Source organism: Bos grunniens, chromosome 27 (genome assembly GCF_055505025.1).
Source record: "Bos grunniens cultivar Pamir isolate PY7600 chromosome 27, Bosgru_T2T1.0, whole genome shotgun sequence".
Lineage (NCBI taxonomy): Eukaryota > Metazoa > Chordata > Mammalia > Artiodactyla > Bovidae > Bos > Bos grunniens.
Window position 1 is genome coordinate 39338012 of NC_141191.1, and position 25068 is coordinate 39363079.

General features: G+C 41.8%; 1 protein-coding gene across 1 annotated transcript; it reads left to right on the plus strand.

The window, feature by feature from the left end:
• The first annotated feature begins 761 nt into the window (after positions 1–761).
• Positions 762–24613, plus strand: FNTA (farnesyltransferase, CAAX box, subunit alpha). The gene is made up of 9 exons (XM_086380493.1): positions 762–968; positions 3472–3557; positions 10998–11112; positions 14424–14528; positions 18522–18648; positions 20688–20836; positions 22412–22474; positions 23549–23720; positions 23979–24613. Exons 1-9 carry the CDS (start codon positions 781–783, stop codon positions 24099–24101), a joined length of 1128 nt encoding a protein of 375 aa, XP_086236619.1. The 5' UTR covers positions 762–780; the 3' UTR covers positions 24102–24613.
• Positions 24614–25068: the final 455 nt, after the last annotated feature.

Here is a 25068-nt window from a genome sequence, read left to right on the forward strand (position 1 = left end):
TGGGTGTGGCATCCACTCCTACTCTTGAATCTCCCAGGGAGGGGGCTTACTTTCATTGAGCTCTTTTTTGGAGGGTCTGTGTTTAGGCAGGTGAGGGAATTCGGAGGAAGCTTCTCCCGCATTTGCTGTTTTTCAAGTGCCTGCAGCTCAAAACAACCAAAGCACCATCTGTGGAGTGGCTCGTCCTGGACTCTTACAGGCATATTTTAAAGCAGAGACTTAATTTCATTCACGAGCAAGCCCTGCCTACACTTGGTAGTGTGTGTTAAATGAATGGCTACCTTTCCTATAACGTACACACATTTTCCTTGCATAATCAGAACTTTAATTTCAAGAGACAAAAGCCCTGGTCTACTGGAATTCTGCAATCTAAACTTTTAACATCCAAAAGGAAAAACAAAAAAAACAACGGTGCACGAGGGATGAAAATGCTAATGCCCTTGGAAGGCTAACGCGGAGCACCGGCGCCAGCCGCTCATCCAGGCTTCCGAGGCTCCCCCGGTGGCACCAACAACCACCGAACAGCACCAGCACGTTCGGGGCACCACCCACAGGCATTCAGTCACACGCGCGGACCGGGCGAAGGGGCAACCGGCGTCCCAGCGAGCGAGACGCAACCCGCCAGCGCGAACCCGTACAAACCGAAGACCGCCGGGCCCTCTGGCCCGCGTCTCTATGGTAGGCGCGGGACACCGGAAGTGGCCGCTGTGAGGGGGCGGGGCTGGGGGCGGGCCCGGGGGCGGGGCCTCCGTCGCCTCCTCGGCTCTGGGCAGAGCAGTGATGGCGGCCGCCGACGGGGTCGGGGAGGCCGCGCAGGGCGGGGATCCCGGTCAGCCGGAGCCGCCGCCTCCTCCTCAGCCCCATCCTCCTCCGCCGCCTCCCCAGCCGCCGCAGGAAGAGGCGGCGGCGGCGTCCCCTATGGACGACGGGTTCCTGAGCCTGGACTCTCCCACCTATGTCCTGTACAGGTAACGCCCACGGCAGGCCATCTGGCGCCGGAGACCCCAGTCGCCCGCGCCGGGCTGGCTGCGGGGCGGCCGCGGCCGGCGCTCTGGCGTGGCCTCGGGAGTCCGGCGGCGGGGGTGGGGCCCGCGCCAGCCCTGCGCCGGGCGGGCGGAGGTTGTCCGCGGCGCTGGCCTGCCGTGGTCCGAGCCTCGTGTGCGGCGGGGCTGCTGGCAGGGAGTGATTTCCTCAAGATCCCAGGCTGGCTCGCTTTGGGGACCGGTCTTCCTTGTGGTTTTGTCCTGCCGACACGCAGAGCGCTCGCCTGAAAATCTTAGGGACCCCGGGACGTTTCCCTTCAGCGTTGTCTTTCAGCGATTTTAGCGCCGAGTTAGGCTCTGAGGATGAGAAGGGGCTAACAAACCCCGTTATGCGTCCCCTCGCCGCCCGGACCGCGGTGCCGCAACTTTCTCGCCTTTTCGTCCCCGACTTTTGCCCAGCACTTGGTTCGTCCCCATCCCATCAGTCGCTTTCTGTTGGTCATGCTCATTCCATTCCCCCGAACTCCACTTGAACCTGCAGAGTCGAATGACAAATTTTTAACTTTTCTCGCGTGTCTTATTTTCCCTCCCGTAATTCTAGGTAAAAACCCCATCCGATGGCTGATTTGCCTAGATTTTACGAACCGAGTTTGAAAGGCCCCCCTCCAGGTTGCGTCCTCGAAGTTAATGTGTTTGAGCTCTCCGTTGGTGGAGGTGGCCCCCGCAGCCTTCAGAGCTCCTCACCGAGCCGCGCGATAGTCGGGTTTCCTCCCTGACCTGTGTCAGATTCCCCTGCCCCCGAAGCTTTCTCGTGAAGTGAAGTGAAAGTGAAAGTCGCTCAGTCGTGTCCGGCTCTTAGCGACCCCACGGACTGTACAGTCCATGGGATTCTCCAGGCCAGAATACTGGAGTGGGTCGCCTTCTCTTCTTCACGGGATCTTCCCAACCCAGGGATCAAACCCAGGTCTCCCACATTGCAGGCGGATTCTTTACCAGCTGAGCCACCAGGGAAGCCCAAGAATACTAGAGTGGATAGCCTTTCCCTTCTCCAGGGGGTCTTCCTAACCCAGGGATCAAACCCAGGTCTCCCACATTTCGGGCGGATTCTTTACCAGCTGAGCTACCAGGGAAGCCCAAGAATACTAGAGTGGATAGCCTTTCCCTTCTCCAGCGGATCTTCCCAACCCAGGGATCGAGCCCCGGTCTCCTGCATTGCAGGCAGATTCTTTACCAGCTGAGCCACCAGGGAAGCCCAAGAATACTGGAATGGGTAGCCTGTCCCTTCTCCAAGGGATCTTTCCGACGGAGGGATCCAACCCCCGGTATCCCGCATTACAGGGGGATTCTTTACCAGCTGAGGTACCAGGGAAGCCCTAGTTTTCTCATACCGCTCCACATCGAGGTCTCACACCTCAGGAAACGCATGCTTTCCCCTGCGTTTCTCCTTATAAAATGGACACAATTTTAGGATTTGTCTACATACCACAGAATTTTTCTGTCCCTGGCTGATTAGTACACAGAACTGAAAAATGGGCAATAGGATAAGAATATAAGTGAAAGAGTGGTTAAAGAAAATTTGGTCACACTGAGCAGTTTACACAGAATGTCTATAGGCACCCGTTGTTGCCACTATAATCTGTTTCAGCTTTGATAATGAGAAGTGGTAGTCACTGAATGTTTGCTATACGCATTTATTAGATGCTGTGTTTATAACGTACAGCATATATACTTAAGCATACAGTAATATATAGTACATTTAGTGTGTCTAGTGTATAATACATGCTAATTGTATACTATACTGTATATAGGCATATTTACTATGTACTGTATGCTTACTGTTGTGCACGTTTTCAGTACTTAACATGTTATCTCAAACCTCCAGATAGCCTTCTAAAATTGGTTGGTAATAGTATCATCTCCATTTTATAAATGACAAAATTGCTGCCCAAAAAGTTTAAGTAAGTTTCTCAAGGTCACAGTAGCTAGCTCGGTGGTAGAGCCAGTGTTCCAGATTCCAAGCTCTACTGACCACCTGGACCACCTCTTGGTGTACAAGAAAATGATAGTGATTACTTTTATTTTTAAATATCAGTTTCTAGTTATTCAGATTATTCAGATAAAAAAATGTTATTCAAATTTTTAAAAAATGTTGATTGACTCCAAAGAGTCTTATTAGACCAATGAATTGGATTGATTTCTAATTTAAAACTATTGTGTACTTGCTACAGAAACCTACTTTTGCATTTATGTAAAACTTCAAATTTGAAAACTATTGATTTAAATTACTTTAATTGGAAAATTGTTCACTTTATTTTTATTTTAAAGTTTAATATTGTAAAACAAAGTGATAGACTTGTTCATGAAGAATCTCACCATGATTACATTAGTTTTAAGTTAAAGTGTAATCATTGACATTTTAAAGAACATCAAATTTCAATTTTTCTTTACATGCTTGAATATAATTACTGAAAAATATCTATATTTTCAGGGACAGGGCAGAATGGGCTGATATAGATCCAGTGCCGCAGAATGATGGCCCCAATCCAGTGGTCCAGATCATTTATAGTGAGAAATGTAAGTTTATTTTTTATTCTGAAAAGGCCTGTAAGTCAAATTAGTAGCAAAATTGAAATTCACAACTATAGATAGATGACAGATTTTTGTCTGATAAAGGTCTAAATGACTTAAACTAATCTTGTGAGGGGTTTGTGATTTACTTTCATGATAACAAATTTCATTTTGTCTTAAGAATGGACATACTCTAAATATAAGTCCTAAATGTTATTTTATAATACATAGTAGCTACTGTGTGGTTGTGCTTTTCATTTACTATTTAATCTGCACATAAAATTGATATTGTATCCCTATATCATATCTTACATAAAATACATGTGGATAAATGATTTACTGTTTTATTTAGAATAAACTTTGGTTGTTGAAACATGAGCATTTTAAACTATATTTTAACTATGAAATGTTTGACTCAGTTCGAATGCACTTCTGATATTAAAGTGAGTGGATTTTCTTTGACAAAGTGTTCTTTCATAATGAATGTGAAATGCATTGTAAATTGAAGATCATGCAGATGTTATTCTTCAAGGAAAGGATAAACAAAAGAGAATGCTTGTTTTGTAGTTTTGTGTGTGTGTGTGTGTGTATGTTTCTTTCAGTTAAGGCTCTGTTATCCGAAATCATTTGTCTTTTATAAAAACCACTTGTTTTTTCTGATTATAGGATAATGTCAAGAAATGTTTGTAAAGAAAGAATAATGGTATGAGAGTTTGCCTTACCAAATATGAAAGTGTACTACTAAACTTAATAATTAACATGTGGAACTGGTGTAGAAACAAATAGATTAATTAATTAAAATGTATTAATGTAGGTAAGAACTTAATACTTGATAAAAAGGACATTTCATATCTGTATGAAAGATGGATTAATCAAGTAATGATGTGCATTTGGCTGTAAACAGTTATATCCCTATATCATATCTTACATGAAATAGATGACATGTGGATTTAAGCTCTAAAACAGAACTGTAAACATACTAGGAGCAAATAGTGTAATGTCTCATTCTTAGGGTAAAGAAGGAATTATTAGGCGAGATGTAAAACTCAGAATTGATTGAGAAAAAGATCAGAAGGTATGAAACTGAAAAGCTTCCAAATTATGAGAGAGATTATACGTGAAGAGATAATTCACTGGAAGAAATAGAAATGTCTGTGAAGAGCTAGTAACCTCACCAGTGATTAGAGAAATGAAAACTGCAACTTTTCCAGATTTGTAAGGCACCTTATGGAAACTTACAAAGCCATACATTTCTCTTTCAGTTAAAAATAATAAAATCTTTCTTGCAGGGTTAAAAAAAAAAACAACGTTTTTAATTCTTAAATATATCATTATTAGAAAGCACAAAGGAAAAGAGGAAAATGACCCATCAATCAAAACTCATCTATGAGTGTATCAGAATTTTTCCTTTGTGCAACAGAAGACACCATGAGTAAGTTAAAAGGCAATCAGCAGTGTGAGAGAAGATGTATAAACAGAAGATTGATACTCAGAACCTTATAAGGAATTTCTAAAGAAAGTTAAACTGGCAGACTAATTAAAAAATAGACAAAGGGTGTGAAGTGGCACTTTCATAGAAGATGTAATTTCATTGACCATTAAATAAGGGGGAAAATCTATTATCATTAGAAATGAAAAATAATTTAAGCTGTTTTGTGATGTCAGATAATTGAGAAGTATGAATAGATCTATAGTTTTCAGGTGGAAAGTTCTGTAAGTTTAGCCATTTTAGAAAGCACTGTCATGTATATATTTAGTGAAAGTGGGAAATTCTCACATCTTACAACCTTTAAGTGCTGCTTCTCATGTTTCACTCTGGGTTCACTCTGGCTTATGGCTTCAAAGACATGTCCTTGGACTTCCCCTGGTGGTACAGTGGATAAGAATGCGCCTGCCAATGCAGGGGACATGGGTTTGATTCCTGGTTCAGGAAGATCTTACACACCTCAGAACAACTAAGCCCATGTGCCACAACTACTGATCCCAAGCTCTAGGGCCCAGCCTGAGCTGTAGCTACTGAGCCTGTGTGTCTAAAGCTCAGCAATAGGAGAAGCCCCTGTGATGAATACACCACAACCAGCGGGTACCACCCACTCTCCACAACTAGAGGAAACCTGCGTGCAGTGACTAAGACCCATCGCAACCAAAAAAATTAATTAAAAAAACCAGACATGTCCTGGGAGGCTAAGAGCACAGACTTCAGAGCCAGACCACCTGGTTCAGATTCTTAACTGTACCACTTCACTGGCTCTGTAACCTTGGACAAGGTATTTTACCTCTCAGTACCTCTGTTTCCTCCTGTGTAAAGCGAGGATAATAGAAGTAACTACTGTGTGTGTGTGTGAGTGTGAGAGCCGCTCAGTCGTGTCTGACTCTTTGCAGCCCCATGGACTATAGCCCACCAGGCTCCTCTGTCCATGGGATTTCCCAGGCAAGAATACTGGAGTGGGTTACCATTCCCTTCTCCATTGGATCTTCCTGACCCAGGGATCGAACCCGAGTCTTCTGCATTGCAGACAGATTCTTTACCAACTCATCAGGGAAGCCCAAGAGGATCTTAGATCTGTTATAATAGGGACAGATTGCGGAAACAATATAGAGTGAAAAGGGGGCACGTAAGTTTTAGAAACTTTGAGTATGATAGTATATTAAATTTGTAATTTTTAATTAAGACTCAATATAAAAATTTTAATATGAGAAAAACTTAATATAAAATTCTATTTTATTAACCTGAAAGTTATTTATGATTCTGTCAATTTAAAATATATAACCTTAAGCCATGAAATTTAAAAGACTCTTACTCCTTGGAAGAAAAGTTATGACCAACCTAGGTAGCATATTGAAAAGCAGAGACATTACTTTGCCAACAAAGGTCCGTCTAGTCAAGGCCATGGTTTTTCCTGTGGTCATATATGGATGTGAGAGTTGGACTGTGAAGAAGGCTGAGCGCCAAAGAATTGATGCTTTTGAACTGTGGTGTTGGAGAAGACTCTTGAGAGTCCCTTGGACTGCAAGGAGATCCAACCAGTCCATTCTGAAGGAGATCAGCCCTGGGATTTCTTTGGAAGGAATGATGCTAAAGCTGAAACTCCAGTACTTTGGCCACGTCATGTGAAGAGTTGACTCATTGGAAAAGACTCTGATGCTGGGAGGGATTGGGGGCAGGAGGAGAAGGGGACGACAGAGGATGGATGGCTGGATGGCATCACTGACTCGATGGACGTGAGTCTGAGTGAACTCCGGGAGTTGGTGATGGACAGGGAGGCCTGGCGTGCTGCGATTCATGGGGTCGCAAAGAGTTGGACACGACTGAGCGACTGAACTGAACTTAAGATTGAGTATCCTAGTCCCACTTAAAAAAAAAATAGCATTGACATGTAAATTATGCCATGTCCACTGTATGGAAAAGTGAACAAAGAATGACCGAGATGTATATACACAGGCATGAAAGGATACATCACTGAGGGGGAAAGTGCCAAAAAGCAGAATGAAAATGTTATACCAACTTCATTAAAAATAAACAAGAACAGATCTACATTTATCTGCTTGGAAAAATGTCTGGAGAGACATGTAAACTGGACTGGTAGCAGCCATTCCCACCGACACAGATCCAGTGCAGTGGGCAGTGGCATCGGATACCAGAAACTTCAGGTGCTTTCTAAAGTATCATGTACTCACTGGGCTTCCGAGGTGGGGCTCATGGTAAAGCACCCTCCTGCCAATGCAGGAGACGCAGGAGGTGCTGGTTCGATCCCTGGGTTGAGAAGATCCCCTGGGTTAGGCAGATCCCCTGGGTTGGGATGATCTTTGTATGCTCAGAAAGAACTATAATTATTCATGCTCTCCTCTGATAATTTCACTTTGGGGGTTGTATTCTAAGGACACACATACCTGTGTGTGCTTGCATGTGGGTGTGCATGCTGAGTCACATCTGACTCTTGCCACCCCTTGGGCTGTAGCCCGCCAGGCTCCTCTGCCCGTGGGAATTTCCAGGCAAGAATACTGGAGTGGGTTGCCATTTCCTCCTCCAGGGGATCTTCCCGACCCAGGGACTAAACCTGTGTCTCCTGCATTGCAGGAGTATTGTTTATCACTGGGCCACTGGGGAAGGCACACACATAAATACATTCATGTGTATTGTTTATTTTTTAATGAAAAGTCATTGGATGCTTAAAGTAGTGATTTTTGTAAAACAAAATTGAAAAAAAACTACATCAGCAGTAGCAGCAGAATGGTTAGGCAGATTAGCATATACTGACATCCATACTGCATGCAGCCTGCTAAAAGTTTGTGAGCTCTTGTCAGTAACTGGAAAATTGTATGCTATAAGAAAAATAGCATAGCATGTCCACATAGATTTTTAACTGTGGCAAAAGAAGTATGGGAATATTTAACATCTGGGTTATTTTAGCAGTCTGTCTGGGGCCTTAGTCTGTTCTCTAATCTGTGCTGTGATGTGAGGGCATTTCAACTGCAGTGTCTCCTACCTAGTTCACTGTGACTGGCGGTATGGTCTTGGGTGTCAGACTAGATTTGTATGTTTCACCTCTACCTCCAAAGTACTCTGGGCCATGTGAACTTGTGAATCTCTCTAAGCCTCAGTTTCTCTTGTGGAAATGAGAATAAAACAGGATAACAGTTGTCAAGGTCTAAAGTTCCTTCAGTTGAGAGGCTGGCAAAGATCAGAAACTCTGATACTGTGTGAATGAGGATGTGGAGAGTGCAGGTGTATTCATGCCTTCCTGGAGGCACTGCAGGTTGATCAGACCTTGCTTGAGAGGTTCGCCTGGCACTGCCTATCAGCACCAACAGTGCACATAATCCTGATCCACGTGTACAGCCCATGGAGGTTTGCATATGTGCACAGAATACAGTGACAGGACAGTGACAGAAGGAAAGCAACTCACACATACATTGACAGGGATGAATTAGATACAGTGGCCATACAACGCAATGCTGTGCAGCTGTTTGAAAAATGCAGTAAACTTTGTAGTGGAATGCAGTGGAAAATTATGTTTTCTTCCCATTCTTGTTCCTCCAACTAGTATTATTCATGAATAAGCATATATTGGGCTTCCCTGGTGGTCCAGTAGGTAAGAATCCATCTGCTAGTGCAGGTGGATCTGGGAGGATCCTGCATGCCGCGGAGCAGCTAAGCCCTTGTGCTCTGGAACCCACCTGCCACCGCAGGAGTAGCCACAACAATGAGAAGCCCATGCACGTTAACCGCATGAAGACCCAGCACAGCCATAAAAAATTAAATAAGCGTATTTTTTTTTAACAAGAATGTATTTTAAATGAATAGCTGCTATTATTCACCTTCCTTTTTTCACTCAACAGCATCTTAGAAATTGTTCCACTTCAGTATATAACAGAGCAGCATTGTTACTAATAGCTGCATAGGGTTTTGTTGTATGGGTGTACTGTGAGGGACTTACCTCATTCTTTACTAATGGAAATTTAAATTTCCAATTTTTCTTGCTTTTTTATTTCTTACGTTATCAAGTAATCTCATAAATGTCCTTGGATGCTTTGGGCACATACGGGAGTTTATTTGTAAGAAAACTTAACTGGATTAAGAACTAAGGTCAATGAGTAGTCAGTTTTAATTTTTAATAGAAATTACCAAGTGGTTTTCTATAGAGATGTGTACTAGTTTATATGGCCTTGAATAATGTATTAGTGAACTTTCAGATGTTCTGGATTTAGAAAAGGCAGGGGAACCAGGGATCAAATTGCCAACATCCATTGGATCATTGAAAAAGGATGAGAATTCCAGAAAAACATCTACTTCTGCTTTATTGACTACACCAAAGCCTTTCACTGTGTGAATCACAACAGACTGTGGAAAATTATTAAAGAGTTGAGAATACCAGCCCACCTGACCTGCATCCTGAGAAATCTGTGTGCAGGTCAAGAAGCAACAGTTAGAACCAGACATGGAACAACATCCCGGTTCCAAATCGGGAAAGGAGTAGGTCAAGGCTGTATATTGTCACTCTGCTTATTTAACATATATGTAGAGTACATCATGTGAAATGCTGGGCTGGATGAAGCACAAGCCAGGAAAAATATCAATAACCTCAGATATGCAGATGACACCACCCTTATGGCAGAAAGAGAAGAGGAACTAAGGAGTCTCTTGATCAAAGAGGAGAATGAAAAAGTTGGCTTAAAGCTCAACATTCAGAAAACTAAGATCATGGCATCTGGTCCCATCACTTCATGGCAAATAGATGGAGAAACAGTGGAAACAGTGAGAAACTTTATTTTTTTGGGCTCCAAAATCACTGCAGATGGTGACTGCAGCCATGAAATTAAAAGACACTTACTCCTTGAAAGAAAAGCTGTGACCAACCTGGACAGCATATTAAAAAGCAGAGACATTACTCTGCCAACAAATGTCCATCTAGTCAAAGCTATGGCTTTTCCAGTCGTCATGTATGGATGTGAGAGTTGGACTGTGAAGAAGGCTGAGCGCTGAAGAATTGATGCTTTTGAACTGTGGTGTTGGAGAAGACTCTTGAGAGTCCCTTGGACCGCAAGGAGATCCAACCAGTCCATCCTCAAGGAAATCCTGAATATTCATTGGAAGGACTGATGCTGAAGCTGAACTTCCAGTCCTTTGGCCACCTGATGCGAAGAACTGACTCCTTGGAAAAGACCCTGATGCTGGGAAAGGTTGAAGGCGGGAGGAGAAGGGGATGACATAGGATGAGATGGTTGGATGGCGTCACCAACTTGATGGACATGAGTTTGAGCAAGCTCCGAGAGTTGGTGATGGACAGGGAAGCCTGGTGTGCTGCAGTCCATGGGGTTGCCAAGAGTTGGACACAACTGAACAGCTGAACTGAATGTATTAGTGAAAAAAAGACAGCCCAGAGCATAAGAGTGTGATATGATCTCATTTGTATTTAAACAACAAAAAAAAAGGATAGAATTAGAATCACCTATATGTGATAGGATATATTTAGAAGGATATACTAGAATCACTGTGCAGTTGCTTCTTGGGAGAAGGACTGGGAATTGAGTGGAGTGGAAGCTTAGTGTGAACTTTCTGTACTGTTTGAGTTTTCTGTCATGGTGTGGATTCCTTTTTCAGTTTAAGAAACTGATCAAAATAAAATGTTAAAAAAATAGCCAAGTGAATATTTGACTATATGCATGCTTAGTTTTTCCTTAATACACAACATCATCGGGGGATCTGGAGTCTGGCATCAACCCCGAATGTGCAGTAAGCTCGGTCACATGCATTGTGGCTGTGACAAATTCCCAGGTTGGCGGTCACCATCGCTGGGCTTTCTTTATTTTGCCTATTGTTGTAAATCGTATACATGCAATAAGATATCTTCCTCTGAGACATAGAAAACAAACAGCATTTTGTACTGTAGTGGTCGTTTTAAGCCAGAAAGACCGTCCTAATGCAGCTGTGTGCTCCGTTTCCAGTTCAGGACGTCTATGATTATTTCCGGGCTGTCCTGCAGCGCGACGAGAGAAGTGAGCGGGCTTTTAAATTAACCAGAGATGCTATTGAGTTAAATGCAGCCAACTACACAGTGTGGTAAGACACGTCATCACTATGCCCTGTCTGAACGTCTGAGGTTTTCATTTGGATGGCTTTTTTCCTTAACTTTAATTTTTATCGAAGTAAGAAGTTACATGTGAGTTTAAAGGTCCCATTGAATGAAAAATGGCAGTCTCTGCCCCATTCTTTCTCACTACAGGTCCCACTCCCTCAGGTAACAACTCTTCAGTGTTTTTCCTTAAAATCTCCTCTATAAATAACATACTTAGTTGTTTTTAATTTTTCATTTTAAACATTAGTTTTGCTATGGAAGACACAGAATTCCATCTCCTATGCTGTCTCCATCACAGTTTGTTTTCTCTCTACCAATGAATAACTTGTCTTCCAAACTCTCTGCTCCTGTCGAGTGTCTTGTTCCTGCTGGGCACAGTGGGGACCCTTCACTCTCTTCTCCACGGCCTGCAGCTCTCCCCTGTGTCTCGTCCCTGTCTTTGAGATCCCACACCTATCCCTTTCCTGATTTACTCTCTCATTTTATAGATCAGATCCTCGAATAGAGGAAAACTTAGAAAAGGATGTATGGGAAATTGTTATTGAGATTTTTTTTTTATGTTTTAGAGTGTTTTCAGTCCCTTCTCAGCTTTACTAATAGAATTCAAGATTGGAAATAATTTCCCTTCAGGTTTTCAAAACTGTCCTTCTCTTTCCTTCAGCCTCTATTGAGAAGATTCCTGTTCCTTCATTTTAACCTTTTCTTTAACTTTGGGGGGTGGAATTTTTTTATATTCTTTTGATAATTACTTCTCTCCTCCGTTTTTTCTGAAATGCCTTTTAGTTGCATGTTGTAGTTCTGAGACTTGTCTTTTCTTATTTTCACCTCTCTTTTTATCTGCTTTTGAGATACTTCCCCAACTTTATCTTCGAACTCTTTGGTCTGCACTCTTTTTTTTTCTAACATGTATTTATTTACTTGGCTGCAGTGGGTCTTAGTTGCAGAATGTGGGCTCTAGTTCTCTGACCAGGGAGCGAACCCATGCCCCCTGCATTGGGAGCATAGAGTCTTAGCCACTGAACCACCAGGGAAGTCCCTGCACTCATTTTTATTTTACAAGAGCTCTTTTTTTGTTCTCTGGGTATTCCTTTTTAGTAGCATTTTGTTTTTTTTATTTCATGGATGGGATATATTTTCATTTTTCTATTTGTTTTGGTCTCTTTCTGCCATGTACACATTTTTCTCAAATGACTGGTAGTTCTTGGCTCTCCTTTCACACCTACAGTGTAGCAGGAAAAACCTGCTTTGGCATCTCTGCGTGTTGCAGGACTGGTCACCGAGAGGGCTTCACTGTGAAGTTAGTGGAGGTGTGGCTGTTCTGTGTGAAATCTTCGTATGTCAGCATTTCTGGGTCTTTTCTCTTGGCTGGTTTGTGTTTTTGAAGAAGAGCTGTCGGAGGAGTGTCCATTTGGCTGCCCCAGTTTTGGGGGTCAGTTCTGGCAGGGAAGTCGGGTTGGGTGGGGTTTCTGGCCTGTTATTTGTGTTACTCTTTTAAATTTCCTTGTTTCCAGCCTTTACCTCACCCTTCTTTGCGTTGTGTCTGATATTTCTTTCTGTTTCTGATTTTTCCAGAAAATAAAGCCACTTGTATGTTGTCAAGGTTTTTTAGGAAAACCCCAGTCCTCCTCCTGCACATTTTCTTTACTTGCACATAGTGCATTTCACTTCTGGTCACCGAGTGTATGTGGGATTTTCCCCTACCAGGCGGTTCTCTGTGACAGCCCACAGGTGTCCTGTAATTTAACTTACCTGTAATGCTGTCCGCCTGGAGGTAGTGTTGGATTCCACAGGTTAAGGGCTCCGTTCCACAAGCTACCCCCACCCAGAGCCAATCGCAAATCCTGTGCCTCTGCCTGGTGGGCTGTAAATCAGAGGCTCCAGCATCCACTCCTTGGGGCTGACTGATTTTCGAAAGCAGCTCACAGAAGTCAGGGAAACACTTAAGTTCACCACTTGATTAAAGGATCTGATAAAAGATGGAGACACGCAGCCAGGTGCAGAAGTACATAGAGTAAGGTCTGGGGGTGGAGGGGGTGGTCCTGAGTACAGGAGCTTCTGTCCCTGTGGAGTGGGGGTGTGTCACCCTCCCGGTGCATGGATGTGTTCACCCAGAACCCCCTCCTGCTGGGATTTGATGGCGGCTTCCTCATGTGGGCATGATCGCTTATGCAGTCCTTTTCCAGTCCTTCTCCCCTGTCTGGAGGACGGGAGGTGGGGGCTGAACGTTCTAAGCTTCTAAATCAAAGCTGGTCTTTGAGGTGACCAGAAGCCCATCCAGAGTTGCCTCAGGAGAACTTGGTGTTTTTATAAGTCACTCAAAGCTGTCAGTTTGCCATTTTCCATAGTTTTGTTGATCTCTTGCAGTTGCTATGGTATCCCCTCATCCCTGTGGATGTATGCTTTTTCTCTATTGTCATTTTAGTAGGATCTTATTAGAGGGTGAAGTTTGGAACTAGTAGTGTCATCTTCCATCACTTTGTGTCTCTAATACTCACTTCTTAGCTTATAAGAATTTCTTTATACAGCTCAGAGCAAATTAGAATTTATTTAAAATCCCTAAATTTATTTGCTGTTTTCTTAAAAATTAAAATTTAAAATTGAAATTACCTTATAAACCAAACTGAATATTTATGTACTCTGTGAAACCTAATTTTAAAAATTATAATGGAAATGCTGTCATTTCTTCTATTTAGCATTTCATTTTAAAAGGTAATTTAAAATAGTTTTTTGTCCCTTATATACTGAGTTGAAATATTTTGAGATTTTGAAGTAAAAATAGACCAGAACTAATTATGTCTTTAGAGAAAAGATGTTATTTAATGGTTTGACCTTACCTATGAAGAAATTGAAGAGAAACTTGTTTCAGTTATAAGTAGCATTATTACGATGGTTTTAAAAGTAAAATATTTGGTAATATTTTTAATGAAATTTGTGTATTATATGAATAATGTATCTAAATGAGCAAGTTATACCATGTGAGGAAAGAGAAGTTTCTGATTCTTGTGCAGTAGAAACTAGTAACCAGAGTATTACCTGAAAATAATCACTGATCGGTTGTCTTTTCTTCTGTCTCACACTTTCTGCCTTTCACTATTTTTGCTTCAAAATTCTTGATTCTTCCAGTCACCAGTTGTACAAGTTGGGACAACCGCAAGCAGTTAAATCCCCGCCTTACTGGTTACGTAGAATACTTAGCAGAAACGGGTCTGTGGTGTTGTCTTCTGGCTTCATTTGATGCTGTGCCTGGCCACGTACGTGGAGTAATGACACTGTGGATACTTATTATTTGCTGTAGGCATTTCCGAAGAGTTCTCTTAAAGTCACTTCAGAAGGATCTACATGAGGAAATGAACTACATCTCGGCAATAATTGAGGAGCAGCCCAAAAACTATCAAGTTTGGTAAGATGAACACAAGAAGGAAATAAATTGCTGTGCTAATCAATTGGTACCTGCCAGTGGGTGACGAAACCATGAGGAATTGTTCATTTGTTTATAATTATAGTCCTTGCACTGGAGCTAATGTCAAGTGTCTTACAGTGTTGTTAGGAGAACTGAGGTGACTTTTTGTTTAGTGTGTGAAATGGCACTTAACCCGGAGTTGACACTCAAATGTTTGCTGTCATGATTTAAGACTTCGACATTAACTGTAATACTGCTAGAATCGGGAAAATTTGAGCAGAAAATCTTTGCAGTTTTCTGTTCAGTTTTCTATTCAGTATGTTATAAGACGAGTCCCTGGTATTTGGTCTTTTGTTCATTTGTTTATTAAAAATTTTTCCATTGATGCTGGAGATACAAAGATGAATGAAAGTCTGAAAAGGAAAGCAGATAGTGAAACTAGTTACTTTGCAGAGCAGTGTGGAAAGTGTGATAGTTAGGGCTCTTACAGTGTGTGTTCTAAAGATGAAGCTCCTGAGTTAGACAAGAGTATGGGTTTTATTAAGGAGGGAGGAGAGAGGTTTGGAGCAGGAGGACAGAGAACAAATAGGAGAGAAAGGCAGAGTCTGGACAGTTCCCAGTGTTTAGTGGGCCCGCATGCAGGGAGGCAGCTGTGGGGGGGCGGGGCGGGGGGCGCCGGGCTGCCAGGTCCTGGTGCAGGAGGAGCGGCCCCATGGCGCCCGCCAGAGCTGTCCCCACTCCGTGCCACTGGCTGCCTGCTCTTCCTCAGGGCCACCACCATTCGGTGTTTCCCAGTACAGAGACTGACTTTATGCCTGAAATTTAGGATGATTTCTGAAAGGAAAGACCGCTGAGGCCGAGAGAGGACTCTGGGGAGAAACATGAAAGGGCGTGATGTGCTCAGGGAGCTGCGTGTGGTTTCACGTGGCTGGTGGGCCTTTGGGGAGTCCTGCAGTAGGAGCGTAAAGAGCATCCGGGACATTGACAAGGGTTTGGACTTGACCTTAGCCGCAGTGGAGAGCTTCTGACACATCTTAATGTAGGAAGTAATGTGATTAGGTTTGTGTCTCAGGAGGTCTACTCTGCCAGCAGGTGGAGAATAGCAGAGTAGGCCCAGGGTCCTGGCGGGCCGTTGCCATGTTGGGGCTATGGGAGAGAGAATGGTAGGGCCAGGGAGATAGAAGCATACATGTGAGAGAGGCTTTGGAGACAGAAGCAACAGATTTTGAAGTTTAACTTCTCAGTGGAGCGGCAGCGAAGAGTGATGTCTGTATTTTGGCTTGACCATTGGGTGAATGGTGGTGCCAGCCACTTGGGGAATTTAGGGGGAAAAAAGCAGCACATTTCTGAAAAAGAAGGGTAGATTCAGGATTGGACAAGCGGGCTTTGATGTGCTTATAGGAAACCTGGCTAAAGCTGCCCAGCTAGTGGTTGAACCATGCTCCCCTGTGGTTGAAGTCGCAGCTCCGGATGAGGATGCTCTAGGAGAATTAGAGGAGGCTGGGGACAGAACACAGTGAGCATCGGCGTTCGAGAGGCAGTGAAGTGGTCCAGGATGACTGAGGAAGGAAACCAGAAGTTAGTGTGCTCACAGAAACCAAGAGAAGGGAGAGTTTCAGGAAGAAAGGAGTAGATGAGAGTATCCGCTCCTGCTGAGAGGTTCAGAAGAGCAGAAGGTGGAGACAACCCATGGGTTTGTTCCATAGGCGGTTGTCAGCGAGCAGTCCTCCCACCAGGGTGGGGTGGGCAACCGGGTGGCAGTGAGGTGTCGGGGAGGATGGCGGGGGTGGCAGGAAGAGGAAACGAGCATGCATCTCTTATGGGAGATGAAATTGGCTGTTGAGAAAAAAGGCAGAGCAAGCAGCTGGTCAGGCTGTGTCTTTTAGGTTTTATTTTCCCAAAGTGGCAAAGACTTCATGATGTGGGGAAAGTGTTAATGAAAGGGAAAAGGAGAGAAATTTGGAGAAAAAGGGAACAGAGTCAGGGCTCGTTGGAGTTGGGAAGGGACCCAGCGCACAGGTTAGCCTTTGGAGAAGGAACGGCTCCCAGCTGTAGACCCGTGTGCAGAGGGACTGCTCTCTGGCCCAATTGGGTAATGATTATCTGCATAATCAAATACTGTCCTTAAGAGGGAGTATGAACCTTAAATAGATACTTAATCTTCTCAAACAGTTACAACATACTAGATGTGAGAGGAAGTAACAGCATTTGGCAAGGCATGGAAGTGATAGCTATTGCAGATTTCTATCTGTAGAATTTTAAACAACTTTGCCTCTGTCGCTTCTTTCTTTCTCAGTAGATGATGGTTATATTCCTGAGAAATTGCATTATAAAAGTTATTTTAGTAGAAAAGTGACTAGACAGTTTTCAGTCCCTCATTTAAAAGTTGTTATATCCTTCGGAATAAGGTGTTTTTATATAAAAGCTGTAAAAATCCAGACGGGAGTTCCCTGGTGGTCTAGTGGTTAGGATTTGGGGCTTTCATCGCCGTGGCCTGGATTCAGTCCCTAGTCGGAGCACTGAGGTTGCACAAGCCACACAGTATGCCCCCCTCCAAAAAAAACCCAGAAAATTATCTGAATAGATATATAAACTATGTACTATTTTATCTTAAAAAAAAAGTGTCCAGACATCACAAGCTTTCTCAGCATTTGACTGTATCTAGTTTTTGCTGAAGAGAAGTAGCTGCCTTCTCTGGATACTGCAGACTCTGCCATTAACACATTACCATTGGCAAGCGGATTCTTACCCGCTCTAATACCAGGGAAGTCCTGCAGTGCATTTTAAATTCTCCACTCCACTAGTTGCTGTCATAACTAGGATAGTACAAGTAATTCAAATCATGTATGCCAGTTAATTGCACTTTTTATTAAATTCTCACCATGAAAACTTACACTGTAAGATCAACCCCTGTATTTAATTAATAATCTTTAAATCATGAAACATCTTAGTATTTTGCTCTGAGAAATCATTTGACATGGTGGAGGACTAATTCTTAAGTTTTTCTTGAATTACAGAATTTATCAGTAACCTGGAAAAATAAATTGTTACTAGCGTTCACCGACTTATAAGTCTTCTTAAATAAATGATTTAGAAACCTTTCCCTGTGGGATCTTCCTTTTGGTAGAATCTTACCTTCTTAATATTCTCTAAGATGAAGTTTTAAATTTTCCATGCATGTGGAGTAGGTCACCCATGAAGCATTAAATCTTTCTTTAGCCATTTTTTCCATCACCCCTGCTCATTTTAATATAATGAATATTAATGGTTTTAAGAAAATAGCTTCATTGAGATAAAATTCACATATCATACTGTTTACCCATTTAAGGGGTATATATGTCCAGCCATTACCACAGTAAATTTTGGAACATTTTTACTAATAGATTTTTATAAATATTTCAGCTAGAAGAAATTATACAAATAGAACCCACCAGAGAACTCTTAAAGTATTTTCCAAGTACAGAAATTCCTCTTCTGATCAACTTGTCGCAGCTGCTTGCCAGAGTAGAAGTGAATTCTGTTTTGCCCATGAGCTGGTGATATAAGCAGTTGCTTGAATGGTGGCCCTCCGGCCTTAAGGAAAACAGCCTGTTGGTACACAGAGGGGCTTCCATACTTGATGAGACAGAATCCTACTTCCCATAGTCAGATTGTGACATCTGGGCATGTTGAAAATTCTTTCACAGGATATTGTGGTTGTTGAGAGATTACTGGTCTTCCAGATTTAGCTGCATTTAAACCTTTAAGCCCTTGGTACCTGGATTTATTTTACATGAAAATCCCTGTTTCTGTTTCTCAGCTGTTATTCAGTGTTCTGAAATTTTTTCTCTTAGAGTTTCTCCTGTGGTACCTTTTCTTCCCAGTAGAGTCTTGAGAATTAGAGGTGAATTTCAGTTTGTTGCATGTCCCTCCGCATCACCTAGTACAACACATGCAGCTGATTACTTTCGTTTTGATGTAAATTCACATAAAACTTCCTTCTGTTGAATTCAGGCATCATAGGCGAGTGCTGGTGGAATGGCTGAGAGACCCATCACAGGAGCTTGAGTTTATTGCGGATATTCTTACTCAGGATGCAAAGAATTACCATGCCTGGCAGCACCGACAGTGGGTTATTCAGGTATTGCCTTCTTATTACAGTGTTATTTGCATTTTTATTTTTTTAACAAATAATTTAAATTACTATCAGATTATAAGTATACTTAAACTGAAACACATATAGATCATTACACACAATAATGATTAAGGTGATTAAGAACTATCAAGATAATTAAGCCTGACATCCTTCATGTTGGTTAACTTTCATGATCTATTGGGATATGTTGATGAGTAACTTCACATTAAAGAATAATAGTGACTTTTTAATAGTTTTTGATTGAGTTTACATCATATATTATATTTGCTAGCAAATTGAATAGGAAAAGTAGTTGTAAATTTTTGATCAGTTCCGTTCAGTCGCTCAGTCGTGTCCCACTCTGCAGCACGCCAGGCTTCCCTGTGCTTCACCAGCTCCCAGAGCTTGCGCAAACTCATCTCCATTGAGTCAGTGATGCCATCCGGCTGTCTCACTGTCGTCCCCTTCTCCTCCTGCCTTCAGTCTTCCCCAGCAGTAGAGTTTTAATACAGCTGTATTATTTTCATTAACAAGGACATCTTATGTATTAAGGTATTGCATACATAAAACCTTGTAATCTGATTTTACAGTAACTATTGAGTATTTTATTTCTGCCTACTTGTTAAAATTTTATGCTGAATCCTGAATAGAAGAAAATAGTTACAACTCCCACTCTGGGCATTTTTATTTGTTCCATCAAACAATTGTAGTGTTGTGTCTTGTAAATTTTTTCCAGTGATTGCTGCTTTCTGCACTATTTTATTATACCAAGAGTATTTCACCAAAAATTTTCAAGTTGTCTTTGTTGGCTCTCTTCTCTCCGTAATTTTTAAAATTAAAACAGCTTTGTAATGTAAAAATTTATATCTAAATCCAATTGTGTATATTTATCTACATGTATTTTAATATAATTTTACCATATATGTGCATTTTTGAATACTTCCTTTTAATATATATAATAATATCAAATCACATAACATTAATATACAGTAGTATGGGTAATCATTGTCTTAGTACTGAGTTTGGCTTTTTCTTCTACATTTTCACCTTAAAAAATGCATAAGGACTTCCCTCGTGGTGCAGGGGCTAAGACTCTGCCCTCCCACTGTAGGGGGTCTGGATTCAGTCCCTGGTTAGGGAAGTAGGTCCCACATGCCACAGCCAAAGTTCCTGTGTGCCACAGCCAAGAGCCACACAGCTGAAACAGGAAGCAAACCAAAAAGCAGTACATAAACACCTAGTTAGATATACTTTTTTTTTCCCTTTGGATTTAATCTTTAGAATAGTTCTAAAAAGTTGGGTCAAGTAGTTAAAACATCCTTCTTGGTATCTAGATTGTTTTCCACAAGATGGTGCTGAATTACAGCCACTTTGGCTGCCAACTCTTACTCCCTAATTTTTCATTCCTCATGACCCTTCCCATCTTTCTTTGTGGCTGTGCCACGAAGTGTGCAGGATCTTAGTTCCCAGACCAGGGATCAAACCTGTCCCCCCTGCAGTGGAAGGCAGAGTCTTAACCCCTGGACCAGCAGAGAAGTCCCCTCTGCCCCTGTCTTTGATGACTTTTCCTTCCCCTCCATCTCCTTGACCTGCAGTGTCACTCCCCTCCAAATACATAATGAGTTCGTGTCTTCAGTTCTACCTGCTTAACTTTGTTAAAGTTTTATTTCTGTTAAAAAATTTTTTTTAATTATTTATTTATGGCCACACTGGTCTTTGTTGCTGCATATGGGGTTTCTCTGGTTGCAGTGAGCAGGAGCTTGTCTTCCTCATGTGCGGGCTTCTTGTTGCGGAGCACAGGCTCAGGGGCTTCCGTACTTGCAGCACACAGGCTCAGCAGTGGCAGCTTGTGGGCTTCAGAGCACAGACTAATAAGTTGCTCTGCGGCATGTGGAATCTTCCCGGACCAGGGATCAAACCCGTGTTCCCTGCATTGACAGGTGGATTCCTATCCACTTCGCCAACAGGGAAGTCCTTATTTATTTCTTTTCATTGTTTATAAATAATAGGACATTCCTAATTGAATTTTTTTTATGTTCTTTTAGGAATTTAAACTTTGGGATAATGAGCTGCAGTATGTAGACCAACTTCTCAAAGAGGATGTGAGAAATAACTCTGTCTGGAACCAAAGATATTTCGTAATTTCTAACACTACGGGCTACAATGATCGTGCTATATTGGAGAGAGAAGTCCAGTTAGTAATCTTCATTTGTTAACTCCTTAAAAGAATATTTGTGTGCCTGCATGTCTTGTGCATCAGGATACAGCATAGATGAAGACTGCCCCAATCCTACCCTCATGGAACGAATAGGGCAGGATAGTTAGATGAAACCTATAATGATAAATATACAATTAATACTGTGTATAGGAAACCTTTACTTTTAGTGTCTTAAGTTTCTTGAAATATTGTTGGTACTGTAGATTGAGAAGAAATCATATTTCATACTGTCTGAGAAGATTTTTTTTAAACTGTCTCATTAAACTTTAGATGACAGTCCCTGATGCTGCGCTATTTACTCTGCTACTGCTGAGAGCAGGGTTTGGGGCCCAGTGCGTCTGTATCGTCCTGTGCATTCCACGGCATGTGGCCACATTCTCGGCCTTGATGCCCTGGATCTCAGTAGTAAACCCCATCCTAAGCCTCAGTCACCCCCAGTTGAAAAATGCTCTAGCATACAAAGTCGTGTCAGAAGATCTCCAAAGTTCTGAATTGACATGAATTTCTGTATTCTATCCATAACCCTATTTTCTTTGTCTGCTTTATCTCATTGTCTGTTTGAAGTTTGAAAAAGTATATTGTTTTTATAGCCTGATGAGATCATAGTCATATTTTAATGGTGAAATTTGTTTGAGCAGCTCCTAGGAAGAGCTGGTTTTATGGTACATCTACTTCTCCCTTGCCCTTATTCTGCTTGAAACAGGGCAGCTGGCTCTAACTTTACCTGTTCTAAGCAGCTGGGTCTGGTGATTTAAATTAACACACACACACACACACACACACACACACAGAGTCTACAATCCAGTGTCCTACATTAATTCTCTTCTCCAGATTTCTTTATAATTTTCATAATGATGAATGGATTTATTACTTTCTGTGAAAAAGATGCTATTAAAACCACACTGCAGCAAAACTAAGATTACTAAACTTTAGTCAGTGACTTACTCATTTGAGTAAGTATGTAATGAAGCAGAGTTCTATAACTCCCTTGGAATTTTGTGTAATTGGGTTTAAATTAATAATCTTGTTAAGGGGAAGAGAAAAGTAGGGAGTGGCCATTTGGAATGGGAGTCACATCATAGTTTAGTAGTAATCTTGTTTTGGAATTGACTATATAATCTTCTTATCTATTTTTTATTATAGCTTTCCAAGATTATTTAGTTCTCCTTTCTCAGTGAGTAATGATTTGTCTGGCATAAGTAGATCTTAGACAAGATTTTTTCCCCCAGGTTGCTTTAGTGAAAAAAGGAAAGTCTCATTTTCCTGACATTTCCCTTCAGAGGGAAAGCCTAAGTGAAAGGAAATCTCCCACAGTAACTTCTTTTCCATTTGTAAATTGAGCCTTCATATTACTAGTAAATAAGCATTGACCACTGCAGCCTCAGGGAGTCTCTAATTTAGATACAATAACCTAGGGAGGTCCCAGGTCCACCAGGAGAGGTAAGTGAAGCACAGAGCCGCCTTGTGAGGCAGCAGTACGGAGGCTGTTCCTCATTATCGTCACTGCTCTTCTAAAGTGATACACGTTTATTTGTGACCTTTTCCTTACAGGTACACTCTGGAAATGATCAAACTAGTCCCACATAATGAAAGTGCGTGGAATTATTTGAAAGGGTAAGAGGTTGTTTTTGCTTTTATTTTTTAACCTCCTAATATGAGAGATCATAGAATGTGTTCCATAATCAGAATCCAGAAGGATACTAAAGAGTTCTCCAGTTCTCTGGCTCTAAGAAGGTAAGTGGAAGAGTGTTGTGACAGCGCCCAGGAACAGTGCCCTCTGCCCTTTTCTTTACCTCTCAAGCACATCCCAGCACAGTGTTTAGAGTAGTCCACGAGTAAACAATAGTACAGCTTTAACTTGTATTGATGAATCCTGTAGTCTTTATGTCACAGAACGGAATACACACACCAGTTTCTGTTCAGCTCAGGATCACAGGAACATGAGATACATCATTTATAAGCAGATTGCACAGATGCATACCCACTCTTTCTGTTGTCACTTCTGGAGATTTCCTGTAACACATCTCACTCCTTAAATCAGCATGCTCTCTCTTGCCTGGCCACTGACTCACCAGGCCCTTTGTTGAACTTAAAGGTCTCCAAGGGAACTAGGCTCAAAGAACACAGAGTGTGAGCTCAGTCGCGTTTGGACATCTGTCAGAGGCCGGGCCCTGTCATGTCTGGAGAGCTAAAGGGATGATTAACCATCTCAAGAAGCAGAAACATCTCTCCTGTCTTTTTTTCCTGACTTTTTAATTTTAAGATGGTTTTGTTTTTTTTTTTCCTTTAATTTTGTGTGTTACAGTTTGAGTTATAAATGATTATCTTTGAACTTCATTATTCTTTTTAGTTAATTTTACTCTGCTCTTAATTATCCATCATAAAGCTCAGATTTAATTTAGAAATTTCATTTTAGAGCCCTGCTAATACTTTCAATGACCCGTATGAGGAAAGAATCTAAAAATGAGTGGATATATGTGTATGTATAACTGATTCACTTTGCTGTATAGCAGAAATACAACACTGTAAATCAACTATACTCCAGTAAAAATTAATGTAAAACATTTTCATTTCAACCTCACTCAAAATACTTTTCTTGCTTATATTACAAGGCTCATTTTCTCTTAATCTTTCTACTATTCTTGTTCTTCCTTCTCAAAATTGAGAATAGTCTTATTTATTTTTTAGGATTTTGCAGGATCGTGGTCTTTCCAAATATCCCAATCTGTTAAATCAATTACTTGACTTACAACCAAGTCACAGCTCTCCCTACCTAATTGCCTTTCTTGTGGATATCTATGAAGACATGCTAGAAAACCAATGTGACAACAAGGAGGACATTCTTAATAAAGCGTTAGAGGTAAGCTGGCAGGACGCGGCACTTTTCTTCTGGAATCTCAGTGCCCCAGTGCACATGCCCTTGTCAAAACACGGCTCCTCAGAACTCTGCAGGGCTCCTCTGCTGCTCAGGGCCACACCCACGTCACTAGTGCACGTGGCCTATGGTCTGTTTCATTTGATCGTGACCTGAAGTAAGCTGTAGTAGCCCAGAATCCCTGTTTGCCCTAGGGACTGAATTACACATTTCCTTTAATGAATTTTTGTTTTTCATTTTTAGTTATGTGAAATCTTAGCTAAAGAAAAGGACACTATAAGAAAGGAATATTGGAGATATATTGGAAGATCCCTTCAAAGCAAACACAGCACAGAAAGTGACCCACCTACAAACGTACAGCAATAACACCATCTCGACGAACTTGATGGGATGCTTTTATTTTTTTAAGAGACTCTAATGAAGGAGTTAAAAACTAAAGTGATCATTCCCTTTGCCTGTGGTGTAGAACATACAATGCACAGGTACTGCTTTTTAACATGAACTAAGTGTGATGCTCCTTGGGTGCTGCTGCTATTCAGACTAGTTCCAAGTAACTTGATTTTTTTTTTAAGCAGAGAATTTGGGGGAGGGAGAGGAAACAGAAAGTCCCATAAAGGAACTTTTGTAGTCTTATCAACATTTACTCTAACCCCTTAGCATCAGCTCCTCCCTAAGTGGTTTGTGTGTCAGGATTTGCAGCGTTAATGTTTGCAGGTATGTAAAGGATATAAGTAACTTACCTTCCGGTTCAGAAAGCAGGGAATGCAGTTGTTAGATCAGAGCTGCTCTGCCACACTCACAGCATCGTGCTCTCACTGTAACCAACTAATGCCAAAAGAATGGTTTTGTAATAAAATTACAGATGTATCTTAAAACAATGCCATAGTAGTTTGATTTTTTAAATAGCATTTACCTGTATACAAGGGACATTGTCTCAGCTTAGGAAAGCAGAGAATACATCGCTATAAAACTGAAGAAACCAGAAACATGACTGTGTTAAATGTAATTAAAATGGGAAGTGGTCAGTTCTCAACTACAAGCAACAAAATTCACTCAAGGTGGTTTAAACTCAAAGGGTTTATTGAGGTATATAGATAGCTCACAGAATAATCACCCGGTCTTCCAGAAATATATCCCAACACACCCCTGCAGAGCTGGACCGTCACATTGCTGTTACCTGGGCTGGGATCCGGAACTGCTGGGTGAGCGTGCCAGCTCCGTGCCACCTCTGCCACATTCCACATCAGCTCACCTGCTTCCCTTCCCATGGATGCAGCTCCAGAGTACAGGCTCCCTTTAAAAGTGCATCTGATTGGAAAGAACCTAAAGGGCA

Bases quoted from the DNA above. Each gene is read 5' to 3' on its own strand.
- FNTA (XM_086380493.1), top strand. From the start codon at position 781: ATGGCGGCCGCCGACGGGGTCGGGGAGGCCGCGCAGGGCGGGGATCCC. The intron at 969-3,471 runs GTAACGCCCACG...CTATATTTTCAG, and splicing joins CCCACCTATGTCCTGTACAG to GGACAGGGCAGAATGGGCTG. The intron at 23,721-23,978 runs GTAAGCTGGCAG...TTTCATTTTTAG, and splicing joins TTCTTAATAAAGCGTTAGAG to TTATGTGAAATCTTAGCTAA.